Source organism: Callithrix jacchus, chromosome 2 (assembly GCF_049354715.1).
Source record: "Callithrix jacchus isolate 240 chromosome 2, calJac240_pri, whole genome shotgun sequence".
NCBI lineage: Eukaryota > Metazoa > Chordata > Mammalia > Primates > Cebidae > Callithrix > Callithrix jacchus.
The window spans coordinates 23,782,188-23,798,552 of record NC_133503.1 but is presented as its reverse complement, the minus strand read 5'-3'; the positions used below and the strand labels follow the sequence as shown (position 1 = coordinate 23,798,552).

The 16,365-nt window shown below is 42.1% G+C and overlaps 1 protein-coding gene across 5 annotated transcripts in view; it reads left to right on the top strand.

The window, feature by feature from the left end:
• The window catches only part of LOC108589501 (uncharacterized), a 358,276-nt gene that overhangs the window by 320,411 nt on the left and 21,500 nt on the right, over positions 1–16,365 (top strand). For 4 of the 5 annotated variants that reach the window (XR_013532479.1, XR_013532478.1, XR_013532477.1 and 1 more), the window contains 2 exons: positions 5,890–6,122; positions 14,631–14,859. Coding sequence is in view for 2 of the 5 variants with exons in the window: in XM_078365738.1 (XP_078221864.1) it covers positions 5,890–6,122; positions 14,631–14,683 (286 nt within the window). In the remaining 3 variants the exon portion in view is untranslated. Of the gene's footprint in view, positions 1–5,889; positions 6,123–14,630; positions 14,860–16,212; positions 16,321–16,365 lie in introns of all 5 variants that reach the window. The other variant, XM_078365739.1, reaches the window with a different exon arrangement.

Here is a 16,365-nt window from a genome sequence, read left to right as displayed (position 1 = left end):
GAGTGTAGCCAAATCTAGCTGTGCTGGCTGCATTGGAAACTCTTACAGAAATGGGGTAGAATTTACAAATTTCAAAGGGGAATGAGGTCCTACATCCCACTTCCAATTTTGGATCACCCAGGTTATGGCTTTTAAATGGACATTTATATTGTTTTTCTCTGCTTAATGTTTGTTCCTTTTCTATTGGGGATGATGAGACATCATCTGGCATTTCTGCTAATCTCATCACCACAATTATCTGCCTGGCAGGATGGCTGTTTTGGGGAAAAGATACAGCTTCTCCAGTGAATCAAGTACATGCACCCCCTCTTCTTTAGGGTTGTGGTCAATGATGAGGGAGCAACAGGAAGGGTTTTGTGTGCTGAAAGACATTTTGGGATCCCTCATTTCTTTACCAGTTTTAATTAGTGATTGGGCAGAAACACCTTTTAACAGACATAAACAGGGTCAATTCCCAAAGAAGAACTGTGGTCTGTGTTAGGAAGAACTTTTGAGTCCCCTCTGAGGCATCTATAATGAGGTTTTTTCAAGATGGCAGTACCAGAGACTTGACATTCTTTGAGAACATCCATCTTGATCAAACTTGGATCTTCTCAGTCTAAATGGCAAGCCTCTTGCTGTCTTCCTGACTTTGACAAAATAAATGTTGGGATTCAGTTCACTTCAGCAAATACTTACAGAAGAACATCTACCATGTTCCAGGCCCCATGTGTTGGTGTCATCATGGTAAACTAGGCACTTACCTCATGGAGATCACAGTTCAGTGGAAAATAAAATCAAAGAAATAGATCATTACAATGCAATGCAAACTAGGCTATATATATTATAGGGTATATTATACAGTACTTTTTGGAGCACAGAGATATGTACCTAAGACAGACTTAGGTGGGGGAAAAAAAAAGTCTACCAGAGAAAGCAGTATCCTAAGCTGAAACCTCAATGATTAGATGTACCTGAATGATTAGATGTATCTGAGAGGATTCTGGATCAGAAGTCAATGGACATGGATTCAGCCCTGATTTTTTGAGTTATTAGCCTTGTACCAATAAGTAAGGCATTAAAATTAAAAAAAAAAAAAAAAAGTCTCAGCCGGGTGCAGTGACCCTCACCTGTAATCCCAGCACTTTGGGAGACCAAAGTGGGTGGATCATGAGGTCAGGAATTCAAGACCAGGCTGACCAACATGGTGAAACCCTGTCTCTACTAAAAATACAAAAATTAGCTGGGTATGGTGGCACGTGCCTGTAGTCCCAGCTACTAAGGAAGCTGAGGCAAGAGAATCACTTGAACCTGGGAGGCAGAGGTTGCAGTGAGCCGAGATCATGCCACTGTACTGCAGCCTGGGGCATAGAGTGAGATTCCATCTCAAAAAAAGAAAAAAAAAAAATTAGTCTCTGGTCTTGGAACTGGGGATAATAGTTCAGCCATCTCATAGGACCAGGTAAAAACAATAGGTGCGCTAATGATTGGTAAACTCTAAAGCCCTTTACAAAATGCTAGCTATTATGTGAGCCACCATTTGCTATCAATACTCCAGCACCTCAGTTTGCATGTGCTTGAATTGGGGCCAGAAAGCTTGGTTTCATCCTTTCCCAGCATCATTTATCTCTGAAAGTTCTTGAGGTTATTTCATGACCAAGTTTCACAAATGTAAACCCAAATTTATTGCTGGCTTAACTCTGCAGATATTCAGTCTTATCCTCTGCCACACCCTAAACTCTGACCCTATAGAGTTTTCTCTACTCTTTATACTTTTCTAGAAAACAAAAGAACATGATCCATGGATATTTACTAGTATGATTTGTGGTTTGTCAGAAGATTTGGGAATAAAATTTTAATATTCAAGCATCATAATTGAATCACATTCAAATGAAACACAAGATTCTATTGCAAAGCAAATATGAGGACCAAGCTCTTCCATGGCAACGTAGCAAGATATGTCTTCATTCCTCATCTTTTATAAAGCATAATAGCACTTTTAACTCATGGGGCAGCCCCTTTCACCTACTGTCCTAAGAGGCAAGTTAAAGATCTCCTAAGCTGAAGTGCATTTTTCCACTAAGGAATGTAATAGCAATCAATGTGTTCAAATCCAATGTGATCAAATCCAATGTGATCTGGGATGACCTATGAGATAGCAAACCAAACTCTAGAAACCCTGAGCCTAATGCCTAGAAAGCTCATGTCAATTTCTTAAATAGATTTGGGGAAAAAAGAAAAAAAAAATACCCAAATGATAAGTGAGTTGGGAGAGCAAAAGATAACCTGAAAGAAAACTTGAGATCCGCTAATCTATGTAGACGGTGCTTATGTCCTGCCCTACATTGTCCTAATTTGCAATAAGCAAGTATTTATTTTTAGAAACAGACTTTTCCAGAAAACCTTGAAGCTGGATGAAATTTCTTCCAAATACCAGAGCTCAGAGAGCTAAGATAAAAGATACCTTGCCACCCAACATCACCTCCAGACTTCCATAATTTGGCCAAGGACTCAAATTGATAAAAGAAAGCTAAATTAGTAGATAAGAATTAATGGATAAATTTTTCTCAGAAGATACTGTGATTCATTAAAATTTACCTAATAACTTCTGAAATTAGATGTTTTCATCTGAAGCTTTTTTGGGAGAAAGTGTAGTAAAGTGGTTAAAAATATGAATTCTGGAATCTGGTTATAGTAAATTTAGTTGTGCTGTTTGCATTTGGGACTAATACAGAAAAGCATTAGTTTCCCTTCCCACCAAAAGGATAAAATCTAATGAAGGAGCAATCACCTAAGAAAAGAGGAAATGGAAAACAAAATCTTCTTCCAAAGTATCAGCTAAGGGGAGTCACTGATGGGGTAGTATAGAGAAGATGAGTTGAGGATGGCTTCACATTTAAGAAAAAATATCTTCTAGCATAACTGAGACAAATACCTGTTTGTGTTCAATCCAAACTTCATCTTTTCTCTAAAGGAAGAATATCTTTCTACCCAAACAAAAGTAGAATCACAAAGGCAACACAGAGATGTCTCAAAAACAGAAAGTTGACACTATTAGGATGTATCAATTATCCTCCTTTCTGCCCTCATTCTTAACATGTGTCTTCCTGACCTCATATTTAACTATGCCCAATTTTGCATCCTCCATTTCTATGTTAGGAATTCAACCAAGATTGAGACCAAACATTGTACCTCTCTTTGTATTCTTCCCTCACCTTGCCTACTAAGCCCTTTGTATAGTAAGCGTCCACAAAATAGTAAAAAAGAAAATAGGTAAGTAAATTTGTATTCTCACAGAGTCAGGATTTTTTCCTATGAAGTCTTGCCCTGTGCAAAATGAGGAAGAAATATGTTTTAATTAAGTACCATCATAGCTACTCTTTTTTTTTTTTTTTTTTTTTTTTTGAGACGTTTGAGATGAAGTCTCGCTTTATTGTCCAAGCTGGAATGCAGTGGCGCAATCTTGGCTCACTGCAATCTCTGCCTCCCAAGGTCAGGGAATTCTCCTGCCTCAGCCTTCCAAGTAGCTGGGACTACAGGTGCATGCAACCATGCCTGGCCAATTTTTGTATTTTTTTGTAGAGATGGGGTTTCACTGTGTTGGCCAGGCTGGTCTCAAACTCCTGACCTCTTGATCCACCCACCTATAGCTACTCTCACTACTTACTCTTCCCACCCAAATTTCTTCATTCTGCCTGCTTCTTTCCCTCTAGACATGACATTTTGCAGATGTCTATGTGTCAAAACTTACCTGTTTTAGTTCTCATTTATGTAAGAAGTTATATTTTTAGATTTTCAGGGTGAAAATTGCTTTCCTGATAAATCAACCCATGATCCAATAGCTAATGACCCAGCATACCTTCGGTATGCTAGTACTATCTATTTCATAGGAGTCCCCTGGAGACACAACGCCTTTATGAAAAGATTCTATGTCTAATAGGCCAACGGAAAGACTGTTTAATAAGCCAAATGGAAAGATACCCAGAGTGAAGACGTTTTCTAGTGCCTGTCAAATCTCTCAGCCTGCAACTTGCTTTAAGATCTAGTTAGAAACAAACATCCACACACAAAAAACATGAAAAGTCAAGATTAAAGAGAATATCAATCATTCAATTTTCAAAAAGTCACGCCTAGGCATCTGGTGCCAAAAACCTCACAAATGAACAGCTGCTTCAGATGAGCTTGTATTTTACGTATTTAAATACATTAATCTTAGAAATATGAACAAGAAGTCATTGAAGCTGTTTCTTTATTCTTTAAAAGCTCAGATCTTCACATTGCCCTCCTCTACTTGCTTTTCCTGCATCTGTCATTTTTCTGTAGGTTGCCAGAATTCCAAGATGTGAATGATTGTTGCAACTTAAATAGGACATTTTGGCTAAAGAGAAAATCCAAAGGGGAAGTAACAAGCAGAGAAAGTCTGCTATAGGCTGAATATAAAAAGAGGTGACTACAGAGAACATGCTTCTAGGTGGGAGGAGTTGAAGAAAGGTTGCTTAATGTTATAGCTCATCTTTGATTTTTAGAGGAAGAATACTTAGCTGAACACAGAGGAAGAAGAAAGTAGCAGAAAGGCTCAAAAGCGGTTCTTTGAGTAAGGACACTTGCTCTGCTACTTATAGGATGCTTTAATCTGGAAGACTGGAAGTCACTTCACTTTTGGGAGCCCAGGTTGTCCCATATAAAATATAAAAGATTTTAGACCAAATGGTCTCTAGTGTCCCTTTGGAGAGATGATCTGATGCTCGAGGAGTTCAGAAAAACTACTTGGAGTGCTTTGGACCTGTCAGCTCCCTGGTTAAAATTTTCATTCATATTTATTTTCCTCCTGTGCATTCTCAGGGCGCTTGGCAGTAGATTAGGCAGAGGGTTCAGTTCCCAGGCCTTTGGATCTGAAAAATGTAGTGTCACTTTCTCATCATTGATTCCAATTATATATTTTGGTTTATGATGCATAAACCATATTGTGAAAAATAAACTCTCCAAGCTGTTCTACTGAACCATTAAATACTGCATCTTATCTGCAGGTAAAGTTTTCTAAAAGGATTTATCTACAGATAGACCATGCAGCCAACTACAATGATGTGATGTACTTTGGAGCTTTCAAACAGGCACAAATTTCTGACTGAGAGAGAGTGCAAACGGACTCTGGCCTGCAGAATTGGTGGGAAAAATACAATACAATTTCCAGAGCTTGGAAAAACCTAGCAGAGATCGTACTTAATATGGTACTCTGTCTCAGTTATTCACTCAATAAACATTTATTGAGCACTTATTGGGTACCTGGCACTGTGCTAAGCACTAGGAAGCAGAAGTAGGACAACTTGGTACTTCCCCCAATGAAGCTTATGGTTTAAAGAGTGTTATGAGAGTTTCATGTGAGAGCCTTCAGTTGAATGTCAGGAAAGCCCTTTCTCCATAATAGCATTTAACAATTGAAAGCCATCTCTTCTGTCTCTCCTAAAGAAGATGAACAGTTCTTTTAGATATTCCTCAAATGGGATGTTTTCCATTTTCTATCTCTGAACACACTGCAGTTTATCCCCTTTAAGTGGGACCATCACAAGTGAACCCCAGATGCATCTAATCTGAGAAGAGAGCAAATAGGATTCTCCTTTCTTTATTCTGAGCACATAGTTACATTAATATAGCCTGCAATCCTATTAGCAATATTAATAATAAAATTGTAAAGTGATAATAATGATGATGGTGATAAACAAAAATAATAAGAAAGCCAAGACTTTGAATGCCTGGATTAAAGTTCATATTTCATCTCCATCTTGGTTTGGATTCCCCCAAAAGCAGAGGTAGGTGGAGGCACAGTTACAAGGCCTAGATCACCTGACTCTCTACAGTCTGTTCTCTACATGCTGCTCCTTCTACTGAGAAACCCCTCTCCTCTTCCCACAGGTCTCTCCTTGACCACTCTCCAGCTGGCAGTGCCTTTAACATCCTCAGGTACCAGCCTAGATACCACATGCTTCATTCAGAAAGCTTTCCTCACCGCCCAGGTTTTGGCAGATTGCCTCTTGTGTTTCCACGGCATCTTGCCTTCACTTGTCACAGCACTAGTCTTGCTGTGTTCAAGTCAGCTGTTGTGTGTTTGGATTCATGTGGCTGTGGATTCAAAATGGACATAGAGGGTGAGTGAATAAATGAATGAGTAATGTTGCCTACTTTGCTCAAGGCCAACCAAGCATGAGTTCCCCGATAACTTTAGTTTCAAAGAAAGCACAGATCTGCCTTCAGCACAGATTTTCACATATTCCCAATGAATATTCTTCCACTGGGATTACTCTGGTTTCCTTCAGTCCATGAAATATGACTTATTTTGGCTATTGGAACAGAATAAAGAAAACACATGGTTTTCAGGAACTGCTTAATAGATAGTTAGGAGGGACGATCCCATGATAATCAGGCTCCTCTCAGCCTGTAAGTTCCAGTGAATCTTTCCAAGCCAGCTCTGTGTGGTGTATTCAGGAAAATGCTCAACTCTCATGGTTCTGTGGGTCCAAAGACAATGCTATTGGTGATGCAAGAAGATACTAAAACCGTGTAGTTGCCTCCTTAAAACTCACTTAGAAAAGTCCTTGTGCAGTGCATTAAAACAAAAGTCAGGACCTGAAAAATCTGCAGAAGAATGGGGAAGAATGCAAGCATTAATGCCTCAGAGATCTTGAATTAAACCTCAGGTCTGCTCCTTATCAGCTGCATTATCTCACATTAGTTTTTTATATTCTATGAGTCTCACTCTCCTCTACTGTAAAATGAAGATAGTCTATGTTGTTAGGTCAAATGATATGATGCATGTTGGGGACATAATAGGCTTCCAGCTATTTGCTTTTCTCAAAACCATGCCTGGGATTTAACATAGTTTAATCTTAAAAGATGCATAATTATAATAATATACACACCAAAGAACATCCCATATGAAGTGGAGACAAAAAGTCAGTAGGAGCAGATACCTCTTCTGAAAATGTTCCTTTAAACCAGTGCTTTTCAACCTTGGGCATAAACCATGCTCACCTACAAGACTTGTTAAAATAAAGATTGATGGCCCCAGCACCCAGAGTATCTGCTGAAATAAGTATGGTTTAGGGCTAGAAAGTTTGTATTTCTAACAAGCTCCTAGGTAGCAGGGATGCTTTCAGCCCTCAGACCACGTATTCTGGGTGTCTTGAAAATATCAAGACCAATGCCCAGCACCTATAACACTCCCTGGCACAAAGCAAAGACTTGGTATGAATAAATTTCATTTTGGAATCCACTAAGAAGTGCCCATGAAAGCAGTGGAGGGACTGCACATTTCTGGAGAACAAGCCCCAGACTGTCCTCAGTTGCAGTATACCCATGCAAAATCCTTCAGAGCCTCAGCATTGCCTGTTGGCTCATTACTCTCTAAAAGTATATTATTCTCAGTCAGGTGTGGTGGCTCATGCCTGTAATCCTTTGGGAGACCTTGCAAGGCAGGCAGGTCACCACATCAGGAGTTCGAGACCAGCCTGACCAACATGGTGAAACCCCGTCTCTACTAAAAATACAAAAATTAGCTGGGTGTGGTGGCGTGTGCCTGTAATCCCAGCTACTCAGAAGGCTGAGAGAGGAGAATCGCTTGAACCCAGGAGGCAGAGGTTGTGGCGAGCCAAGATCACACCACTGCACTCCAGCCTGGGCAACAGGCGAGACTCCATCTAAAAATATATATACATGTATTATTCTCTTTTAAATTAAAAGTTAATTTTTCTTATATTTAACTTAAGTTCTGAGAATGTTCTAATATATTATGTTTCTAAGAGTACCCCTTCATTTTCAAAATTTGAGGTACAGAAGGGCATGGAATAGAATGAGCCAGGAGGCAGAAATGAAAACAGAGTCTGCTCAGATATGATTTTACCCAAAAGTAGGTCCTCTATCTCTGTTTCCACTGAAGACATGAAGAAGAGAATGGCTAGAACACAGACCTCAAAGAGGAATCAGGCATCTAAATAAAAAAGGCCTTCACTCTGAAGTTGGCTAGGCATCAAAGCAGGAATGAGAAGGATCACAGCATGTGAACCAGATAACTTCTAAGAACGCTTTTTCACCAGCACCAACAAAGGAAGAGATTGAGAATCTCGTTTAGCTCCAGATCTCAACCTTTTCTTTCTAACCAAGATGTCCGCCCTTACCATTTGAACACTTCTGAGAATAATTGAGGAACTCTTCCTTAGAAGTGAGAGAGGATGGCCAGGTGTGGTGGCTCACAGTTGTAATCCCAGCACTTTGGGAGACCAAGGCAGGAGGGTCTCTGGAACCTAGGAGTTCAAGACCAGCCTGAGCAACAGAGTAAGGTCCTGTCTACCAAAAATTTAAAAATGAGCCACATGTGGTAGTGCATGTCTGTAGTCCAGCTACTCAGGAAGCTGAGGAAAAAGGATAGTTTAAGCCCAGGAGGTTGAGGCTGCAGTGAGCCATAATTATGCCACCGCTTCTACCTGAACCACATGTCTCCAAAAAAAAAAAAACTTTTAGAATTCCTATCTATCTCAAATATTCCAAGGACCCAATTCCTCATTCTTAGGGAACCATAACCTCTCACTTTTTTAGCAAGACATTAGCAAGTTTAGAGGGGTTCCTGTGCACTGAAAATTAAGTTGGCCATATGGTACCTGATTCATTAGCTGATTATTTTTAACTAATTACTGAAAACCTATGTGACAAAGATTGTGCTGGGCCCTGGGGATACCAGATCAAATTCCCTTGATCACTATATTCACGGACCTAACAGTTTAGTTGTAGAGACACTATGTTGTGATACACAGAGTTTTAACAAGACATTATCACATTCAGACTTTCCCAGAATATCCCTAAGCTCTGTATTGGTACATAGAAATGTTCTGAGATGAATGTTAAAATGCAGCCCCCACGCTTCACCTTCTCAGAGTCTGTTATGCCATGTTTGTTAGATGCCATGAACCTAAATTTTTCACAAGTTCCAAAACATTTCTAAGGTAAGTGGTCTTCATATGACACTCTGGAAACACTGCTGTAAAGGGTGACATTCTTCACTAATGGATTTTTTTATGCAGTCCCCTAAGTAGGCCAGATTGTATTTCCTCCCATTTTAATATAGGAATTACTCCAAATTAAATATCTGTGCTTCACTGTCTTTCTCTGGTATTACAAAGGCCTTTGGGGAGCTGTTTTAATTAAGTAATTCATGGAGAAAACACCTGTTCAGGTGTGCCTGGCTTTCCTTGGAAAACAATTATTAAAAACCAAAATCCTACTGTTCCTGGAAGGAGATGGGCATCTCTCATTTGAAGGCATGGAGAATATCTGCAAAAGAGAAGAGGGCAGTGTGAGCATATGCTAGACTGCATGTAGATTCATGCACCATCTGATAGTATTGCTGCACATAAGGAAGGCAGATAGGCCTGATTTCATGCCATCATTCTAGGCACTGGAGATGGCAATGCAGAGCTTTTCCTTTTTTTCAAATAAATTTTATTGTGTACATTTGGGGCTAACAACATGACTAATGAGATACACATAGATAGTAAAAGGAAGCTTTTTGAATAGAATAATCCTAAATTATACTTCTAACTCAGAAGGCATGACATTATGGGGCAAATGCTTGACAGGCTTGAGTCCCACCTCCTTCAGGACAAGGGTACATGTGAGTGGCCACAGATATAGGAGGGCCAGTTTTAGAACAATGCCAAGACAGAGAGACATCATCATACACCCAGGCCATCTGAGGCTCCTGAGGGACTTTGAGCACCTAACCCACTACTGCTGAAGGCAAAACCGTGTCAACGAATGCCGTCCTCTTCACCTTCCTTACTGGCACAGCCAAATGCTCTGTTAATGGTCTTTTTGTGTTCTAAGTCTTTTGCTCTCTCCCCATAACATGAGAAAAGGAGAATACAGATACAATTGACATTGTCAGACTAATTTGACAAGACGTTAGCACAGCCTATAACCAGAGAAAAGAGTCCCTCAAATCCTTAATAAAAATTAGCTGGAAACTATGTTGCATTTTAAATCGATGTAAGTTCTTTTGACTCTAGCTAGAGGGAAAAATAAAAATATCAGAAAGAGATAATGTAATTGGGCTTCTGTTAAATCAGAATGTCCTGTGTTGCTAAGCTTTACGTGAAAGCTTAAAAACTGATGGTTGGCATGGACATAAACATGGGAACAGTAGACACTAGGACTACTGGAAGCAACAGAGGGGAAGGGAGGCAGAGTAAAACACTATTGGGAACTATGCTCACTCTCAGGGTGACAACATCATTCATACCCCAAACCTCAGCATCATGCAATATACCCATGTAACAAACCAGCACATGTACCCCCAAATTCATAAAGTTGAAATTATTAAAAAGTATTAATGATAGGTGGACAATCTAAAAAGAGATCTTGAGTGGCATTCACGATGACTTTGGTCTACAATATTTTATTAATATATCTATATAGAAGGCTCCACAATTGAGTCATCCATCAAGTCAAAAATTATCCACTCATTTGTGCCATGATGACTTTTCTTATCATTCACTCACAAATATTTATGTACCATAACATATGCAGAGCCCAGGGTGAGACACTAGAGAAGGTCACAAAGTTAAATCACAGGAGAGCACCCTCCCCATGTGGAGACGATGTGCATGTGAATCATGTCATCTCACCACATATGTGGAACCCATTACCTGCATGCTCACTGGCAGCTCCTACAGTGAGGAGACAGTTGGGGCAGAGACAAGAAGAGAAGGATTCTGGTAGAAAGCAGAGGAAAAAATCTTGCAATGAGTTATAAGGGACAAAGTAGCCATAATTTGCTGAAGAGAAACCAGGAGTGCATTCTAGGCACCAAATCCAAAGGCCCAGATTTTGAATCAGATGAATCTTTCCCTGATGAAACCACGGGGAATTATTTTTTTAAGTTCTATTTTTAAATAGGAAGCAAATGCAAAGTAAAAATAAGACAATATTGTCCACTGATCGGATTTGCGATATAAAATAATTATAATCAGAGCTGGTGAATCATGCTCTGAGGTTGCGTGTGATTAGCTACAATTCTTCTTTAGTGAGAATGGGCAGTATATGTCCATAGCCTAAAATCCGTCATACCCTTTAAGATAAAAATGCCCATTCTAAAAAGTTACATGGATGTTGCTAAATATAAGGAACCTCATTGTGGAATTTTTATAAAATGGAAAAATTACAAAAACCCAGATATCCAATAAACAGGAAACTAGTTAAATTGTGGCACATCTGTATAGTGACTAAATTATCATAGAGAGAATGTTTAATAAGGTTAAAAAATATTCATAACAGCTGAAGAAGGTGATCCAATTTTTCTTTTTAAAATATTTGCATGAAAAGCATTTAGAGATGTATTCACCAAAATATCAATCAATGATGATTCTTTGGGTTGTAAAATTTAAAGGTCATTTGTATTTTTTTCTTTTTATTCATCTGTCATTTCCAAATTTTTTATAATGAACAGGTATTACTTTAGAGACCAGAAAAACATAAAGAGTATTCATTTAACCAATAAGGGGACAGAAACATTAGTTGGGTGAAGGTCGGTGGTTTACCATTGCTCACAGTATCAAGGTCAGATTTGCTCACCTGGGGTGGCCCCACCTGCCAACCCAATCCCCTCTCTCATTATGCTTCTGCAAGCTCTCTCAGCTGTAGCCATGAAGACCTCCAGGTCTTTTGCCATTTTCTAGCTACTACAGAGCCTTAATATAGTAAATTATATTATTTTTTCAATTATTATTCCCACTTTTAAGGGAAATGGCTGAGCTTTAGTCAGGAGTAGGCCAACGCAGCCTTTTGGTGCAGCATGACTCAGCAGGTTTGGAGAACAGGCACACAACCCCTCCACACATTGTGTAACCATGCCATATGAGGTGCATTAGGTGATCACCTATGTGAGCTTGTGCTTGGCTCAGAGCCACTATTGTCTGTAAAACGTATAATTACCCTGTTAATGCTGTACATACGGCTCTCCCATGCCCAGAGAGAGAGTAATGCTATGTTGAAACTGTCCACAATTCCTTAAGTGTTTTTCCAGCTACCCGCCTCTCACCTGACTCCCCCTGGACCTCAGTTAGAACCTGACAATTGGCGTCATAAACAGATCCTAAGGTGAGTGAGCCTTTGGTCCCCACAGATTCCGGGTTGACCATGTGGCCGCAACATGGGTTTTGGTACCCAGCAGCAGCTATACTGCTCAGATGGGCTCTGGTAGAAATCTGGGCAGCAGAAGATGGGTCCTCCATGAGCATGGAGAAGGCACTGCTGCAGCTGGAGCACAGAGCACCAAGAAGGAGCAAGCTTTTGCTGGCAGAGTTGGATGGCATTTCTGGCTATGAGAAGTACATACCACGTCCCTGAGAGAAGAAACACAGGTAAGTTCCCTCCAGGCACAGGTGGGGCACCTGGAGGCCCAGCTACATAGCTCAGAAAAACAGCTAGAAACTGCCATGAATGGGAACTCCAGGAGCAGGTGGAGCGCTTGAAGGCCCAACTACAGAGCTTGGAAAAGGAACTAGAGGCTGCCGTGAATTCAGGCTTGGATCCATCTTCTCAGCCAGAGACCCCCCACTCGGTCTGATACAAAGGATGAAGAATCCCCTGTTGCAGGCTTGCCCAGTGGTTCATCAGTAGGTAGATCATGAACAACCATTGGGCCCCCTCAGGGATTCTCCCATTGTAATGCAAAATACTGTATATACTGCCTCTACCCCAACTGAGTCACAGGAATCAGGCAAGCAGTGCCACCAGCATCCAGGGGAACCTCTGCCCACCTGGATGCTTTGTTTGTGGGACAAGGGAGCAGAGAGTATCTCCTGTTCTGCCTCTGAGATGGAAAAGCTGGCCTCTATCATGACTCACCTCTCCCTCCATCAGCAGTTGCAGGAAAGCAGTCAGTTGGCACAAGGGCAGGGTGACCACACACTGATTGAGTGGCTATGGGCAGCCATACGGATTTTGTGGATCAATGCCGGTGAAATACCCAAAACTGTGAGTAAATGGCAGTTATAGGCCGATTTGGTGCAAGTCATCTGGGAGATGGGTATGAGGCAGGCTAGGTTTGACCTGAATACCCAGGGGCTAGATGATGAATGTTTCACCTCCCACATGAGAGATCTTGTGTTGGGTTCTGTGCCTTACATGAGGGAGCTCGTGCTGGGTTCTGTGTTCACCTCCCACATGAGGGATCTCATGTTGGGTTCTGTGCCCTCGTGTTTTGTTCTGTGCATCTATTAAGATGATTTGAGTGCCCTTGGCTCCCTAGCTGCTCTCCTCACCCCATACATAGGGCATGCATACACAAAGTGACCACTCACTTTGTGAGCCACTGTGGTGGCTCTCAGGGAAGCAGAAGGCTGCCAGTGGGACCAAGGGGTCCACATCATACAAAAGGCGAAGATCCCCTGCCCTCAGGAGGCCCCCCCATGGGAGAAAAGGGGGCTCCAATGAATGACACACACAGATGTGAGTAGATTCGATTTTGGCCAGGGTTGACTAGGATAAAATCAATAAACAGCCCAATGAAGTACTCTTAACTTTGTGGAAACAGCTGTCTCTGAAGCACCAATTCCAGAAAATGCCCAAGGAGGAGAAGGATATTGCTGTGTGACCAGGTCCCACGCAAGCACTTCAGCTCAAAGACTACTTGCTGCGGCCAGGCAAAAATGTAGAGCCTTTTCTGTTTGATTAGGGAACAGGCCGAGGTGCCCAGCTTGGGGGAACATCAGACGACCAGAGGCCACATATGGAATTAGTGATCCATTGGTCCCCACCAATATACAGCATGTGCCGGCTCTGGTGGATACTGGCGCAGATTGCAGCCTTGTTTATGGGAACCTGGATAAGTTTCTAGGCAAGCCTGCTTACACTGACAGTTATGGAGGCCGGTCAGTGAAAGTGAAACCTGTATCTCTGTACCTCGGCATCTGCCACTTGGCTCCCCATTTATATGCTATATATGTCTCTCCCATACCAGAATACATTCTGGGGGTGGGCATTTTATATGCCCTGGTGTTAAAAACCACAGCCAGGGAATTCAGATGCCAGGTGCATGTGGTGAAGCCATTGCTAGATGGACATACACATCACCAGCCTCCGGTCCTTCCACAGCCCTGATGAGTTACTTCCACTCATCAATACTGTTCACTGGATGGGCATACAGAAATAACTGAGACAATTAAAAAGCTGGAAGAGGTGCAGATAGTGCGTGAAATCCATAGCCCCTACAATTCTTCAGTGTACCCAGTTAGAAAGCCTGATGGAACTTAGCAGGTGACAGTGGACTCTCGGAAACTAGATAAAGTAACACCCGTTTTGCATGCAGCTGTACCATCAGTCATGGATTTGATGGACCGTTTGACAATGGAACTGGGACAGTACCACTATGCAGTGCACTTAACCAATGCATTTTTCTCCAGAGACATGACTCCAGAGAGCCAGGAACAGTTCACCTTCATGTGGGATGGGTGACAATGGACTTTTACAGTGTTGCCACAGGGCTGTGTGCACTACCGAATGTCATGGTCTAGTTGCCACAGATTTAGACACCTGACATTGTCCAGAAAGGGTCCATCTATTCCATTATATTGGTGATACTATGTTAACTTCTGATTCTCTTGCAGATTTAGAAGCAGTGGCTCCCCTCTTATGGCCACATTTGGCAGCATGCAGTTGAGCCATCAACAAATCCAAGGTCCAAGGACCAGGATTATCTGCCACATTCCTGGGAGTCACCTGGTCGGGTGAGACAAAGGCCATCTCAGAGGCTATCATTGATAAGATTCAGGCATAATCCACCGCACCATGGTGAAGCAGCTGCACACTTTTGTGGGCCTCCTGGAATATTGACAGGTATTTGTACCCCACTTAGCTCAAATGGTAAAAACCGTTGCATCAGTTAACAAAGAAGGTAGCTACCTGGGATTGGAATGATGAGGCTGAGACTGCCTTCCTGGCAGCCAAGTGGGCTATTCAGTAGGCAAAAGTCCTGCAGGTAGTTGGTTGGGTGCCCATTTGAGCTGGATGTGCATGTGACCACAGATGGTATTGATTGGGGCCTATGGGAGTAGTACATGGATTGCATGAGAACTCCAGTAGGCTTTTGGTCCCAACTATGAAAGGGAGCTGAGCTCCAGTATTCCTTGATAGAGAAAAAGCTAACTGCTGTATATGCCTCCCTTCAGGCTGTGAGATTGACTGGATGGGCTGCAGTCATCGTGTGGACATCTTAACCAATAGAAGGATGGGTACATTCATGAGTAATGACCCCCCAGACTAGGAGAGCACAGACATCTTTGGCAAAGCAGGGCACCTACTTAGAGCAGCAGCATACACGCAGTACAAGTGTCTTAGCAGTAGAGATGCAAGAGGTCTTGGGACCTGTAGTCCTAATGCAAGATAAGGCCATGGGACCTGAAGCACCCCTAGACCCTGAGCCGTCACTGTTTAAGGAAGGGCATTCCCCCATTCCTGATGGGGCATGATACACAAATGGGTCTAGCCAAGGTGCTGTTGCTGCCTGGACTGCTGTTGCAGTCCAACCTAGTACTGACATCATATGGTTTGAAACCAGGTGTGGACAGAGTAGCCAATGGACTGAACTTAGAGCAGTATGGATGGTGATCACCAAGGAGGTGACACCGATGGTAATCTTTACTGATAGATGGGCAGTCTTTCGAGGCTTAACCTTGTGGTTAACTATCTGGAAAATAGAGAAGTGGCTAGTCCCGCCACTGACCCATTTGGGACCAAGTCATTTGGCAAGACCTCTGGGAAATGGGTCATCAGAAAGAGGTAACTATAGCCTGTGTCAGGCTATATGCCTTTGGCTACCCTTGGCAATGATGAGGCAGATGTTTTGGCCAAGGTCCGATGGTTGGAGTCTGCACCTACATGAGATGTGGCCTTGTGGCTCCACTGGAAACTGAGACTTGCAGGGGGATAAACTGATGCAACAGGAAAATAAGTGTTGGGGTCTGTCCTTGCCCACACAAGACATTCGGGAGGCTTGTCAGAAATGCCCAGCATGTGCTCAGGCATACCCTAAATGGAGGCAGCTGACCAGTGGTTACACAAGTAATGATAGGGTAAGTGCCCTTGGTGTCAAGTAGACTACGTCGGGCCACTGCAGAAGTTGCAAGGGTACACACACGCACTAGCAGCTGTGCACATGGCCACACGTCTGTTGTTTACCTACGTTTGCAGGGTGGCCGCCCGATGGAACACCATCCAGGTCCTGCAACATTTATGTGCCCTGTGTGACTGTCCTCTGGCCATTGAGAGTGATAGGGGAACATATTTCACTGACAACAGGTACAACAATGGGCATAACAAAAGTGCATAAAGTGGGGATTCCGT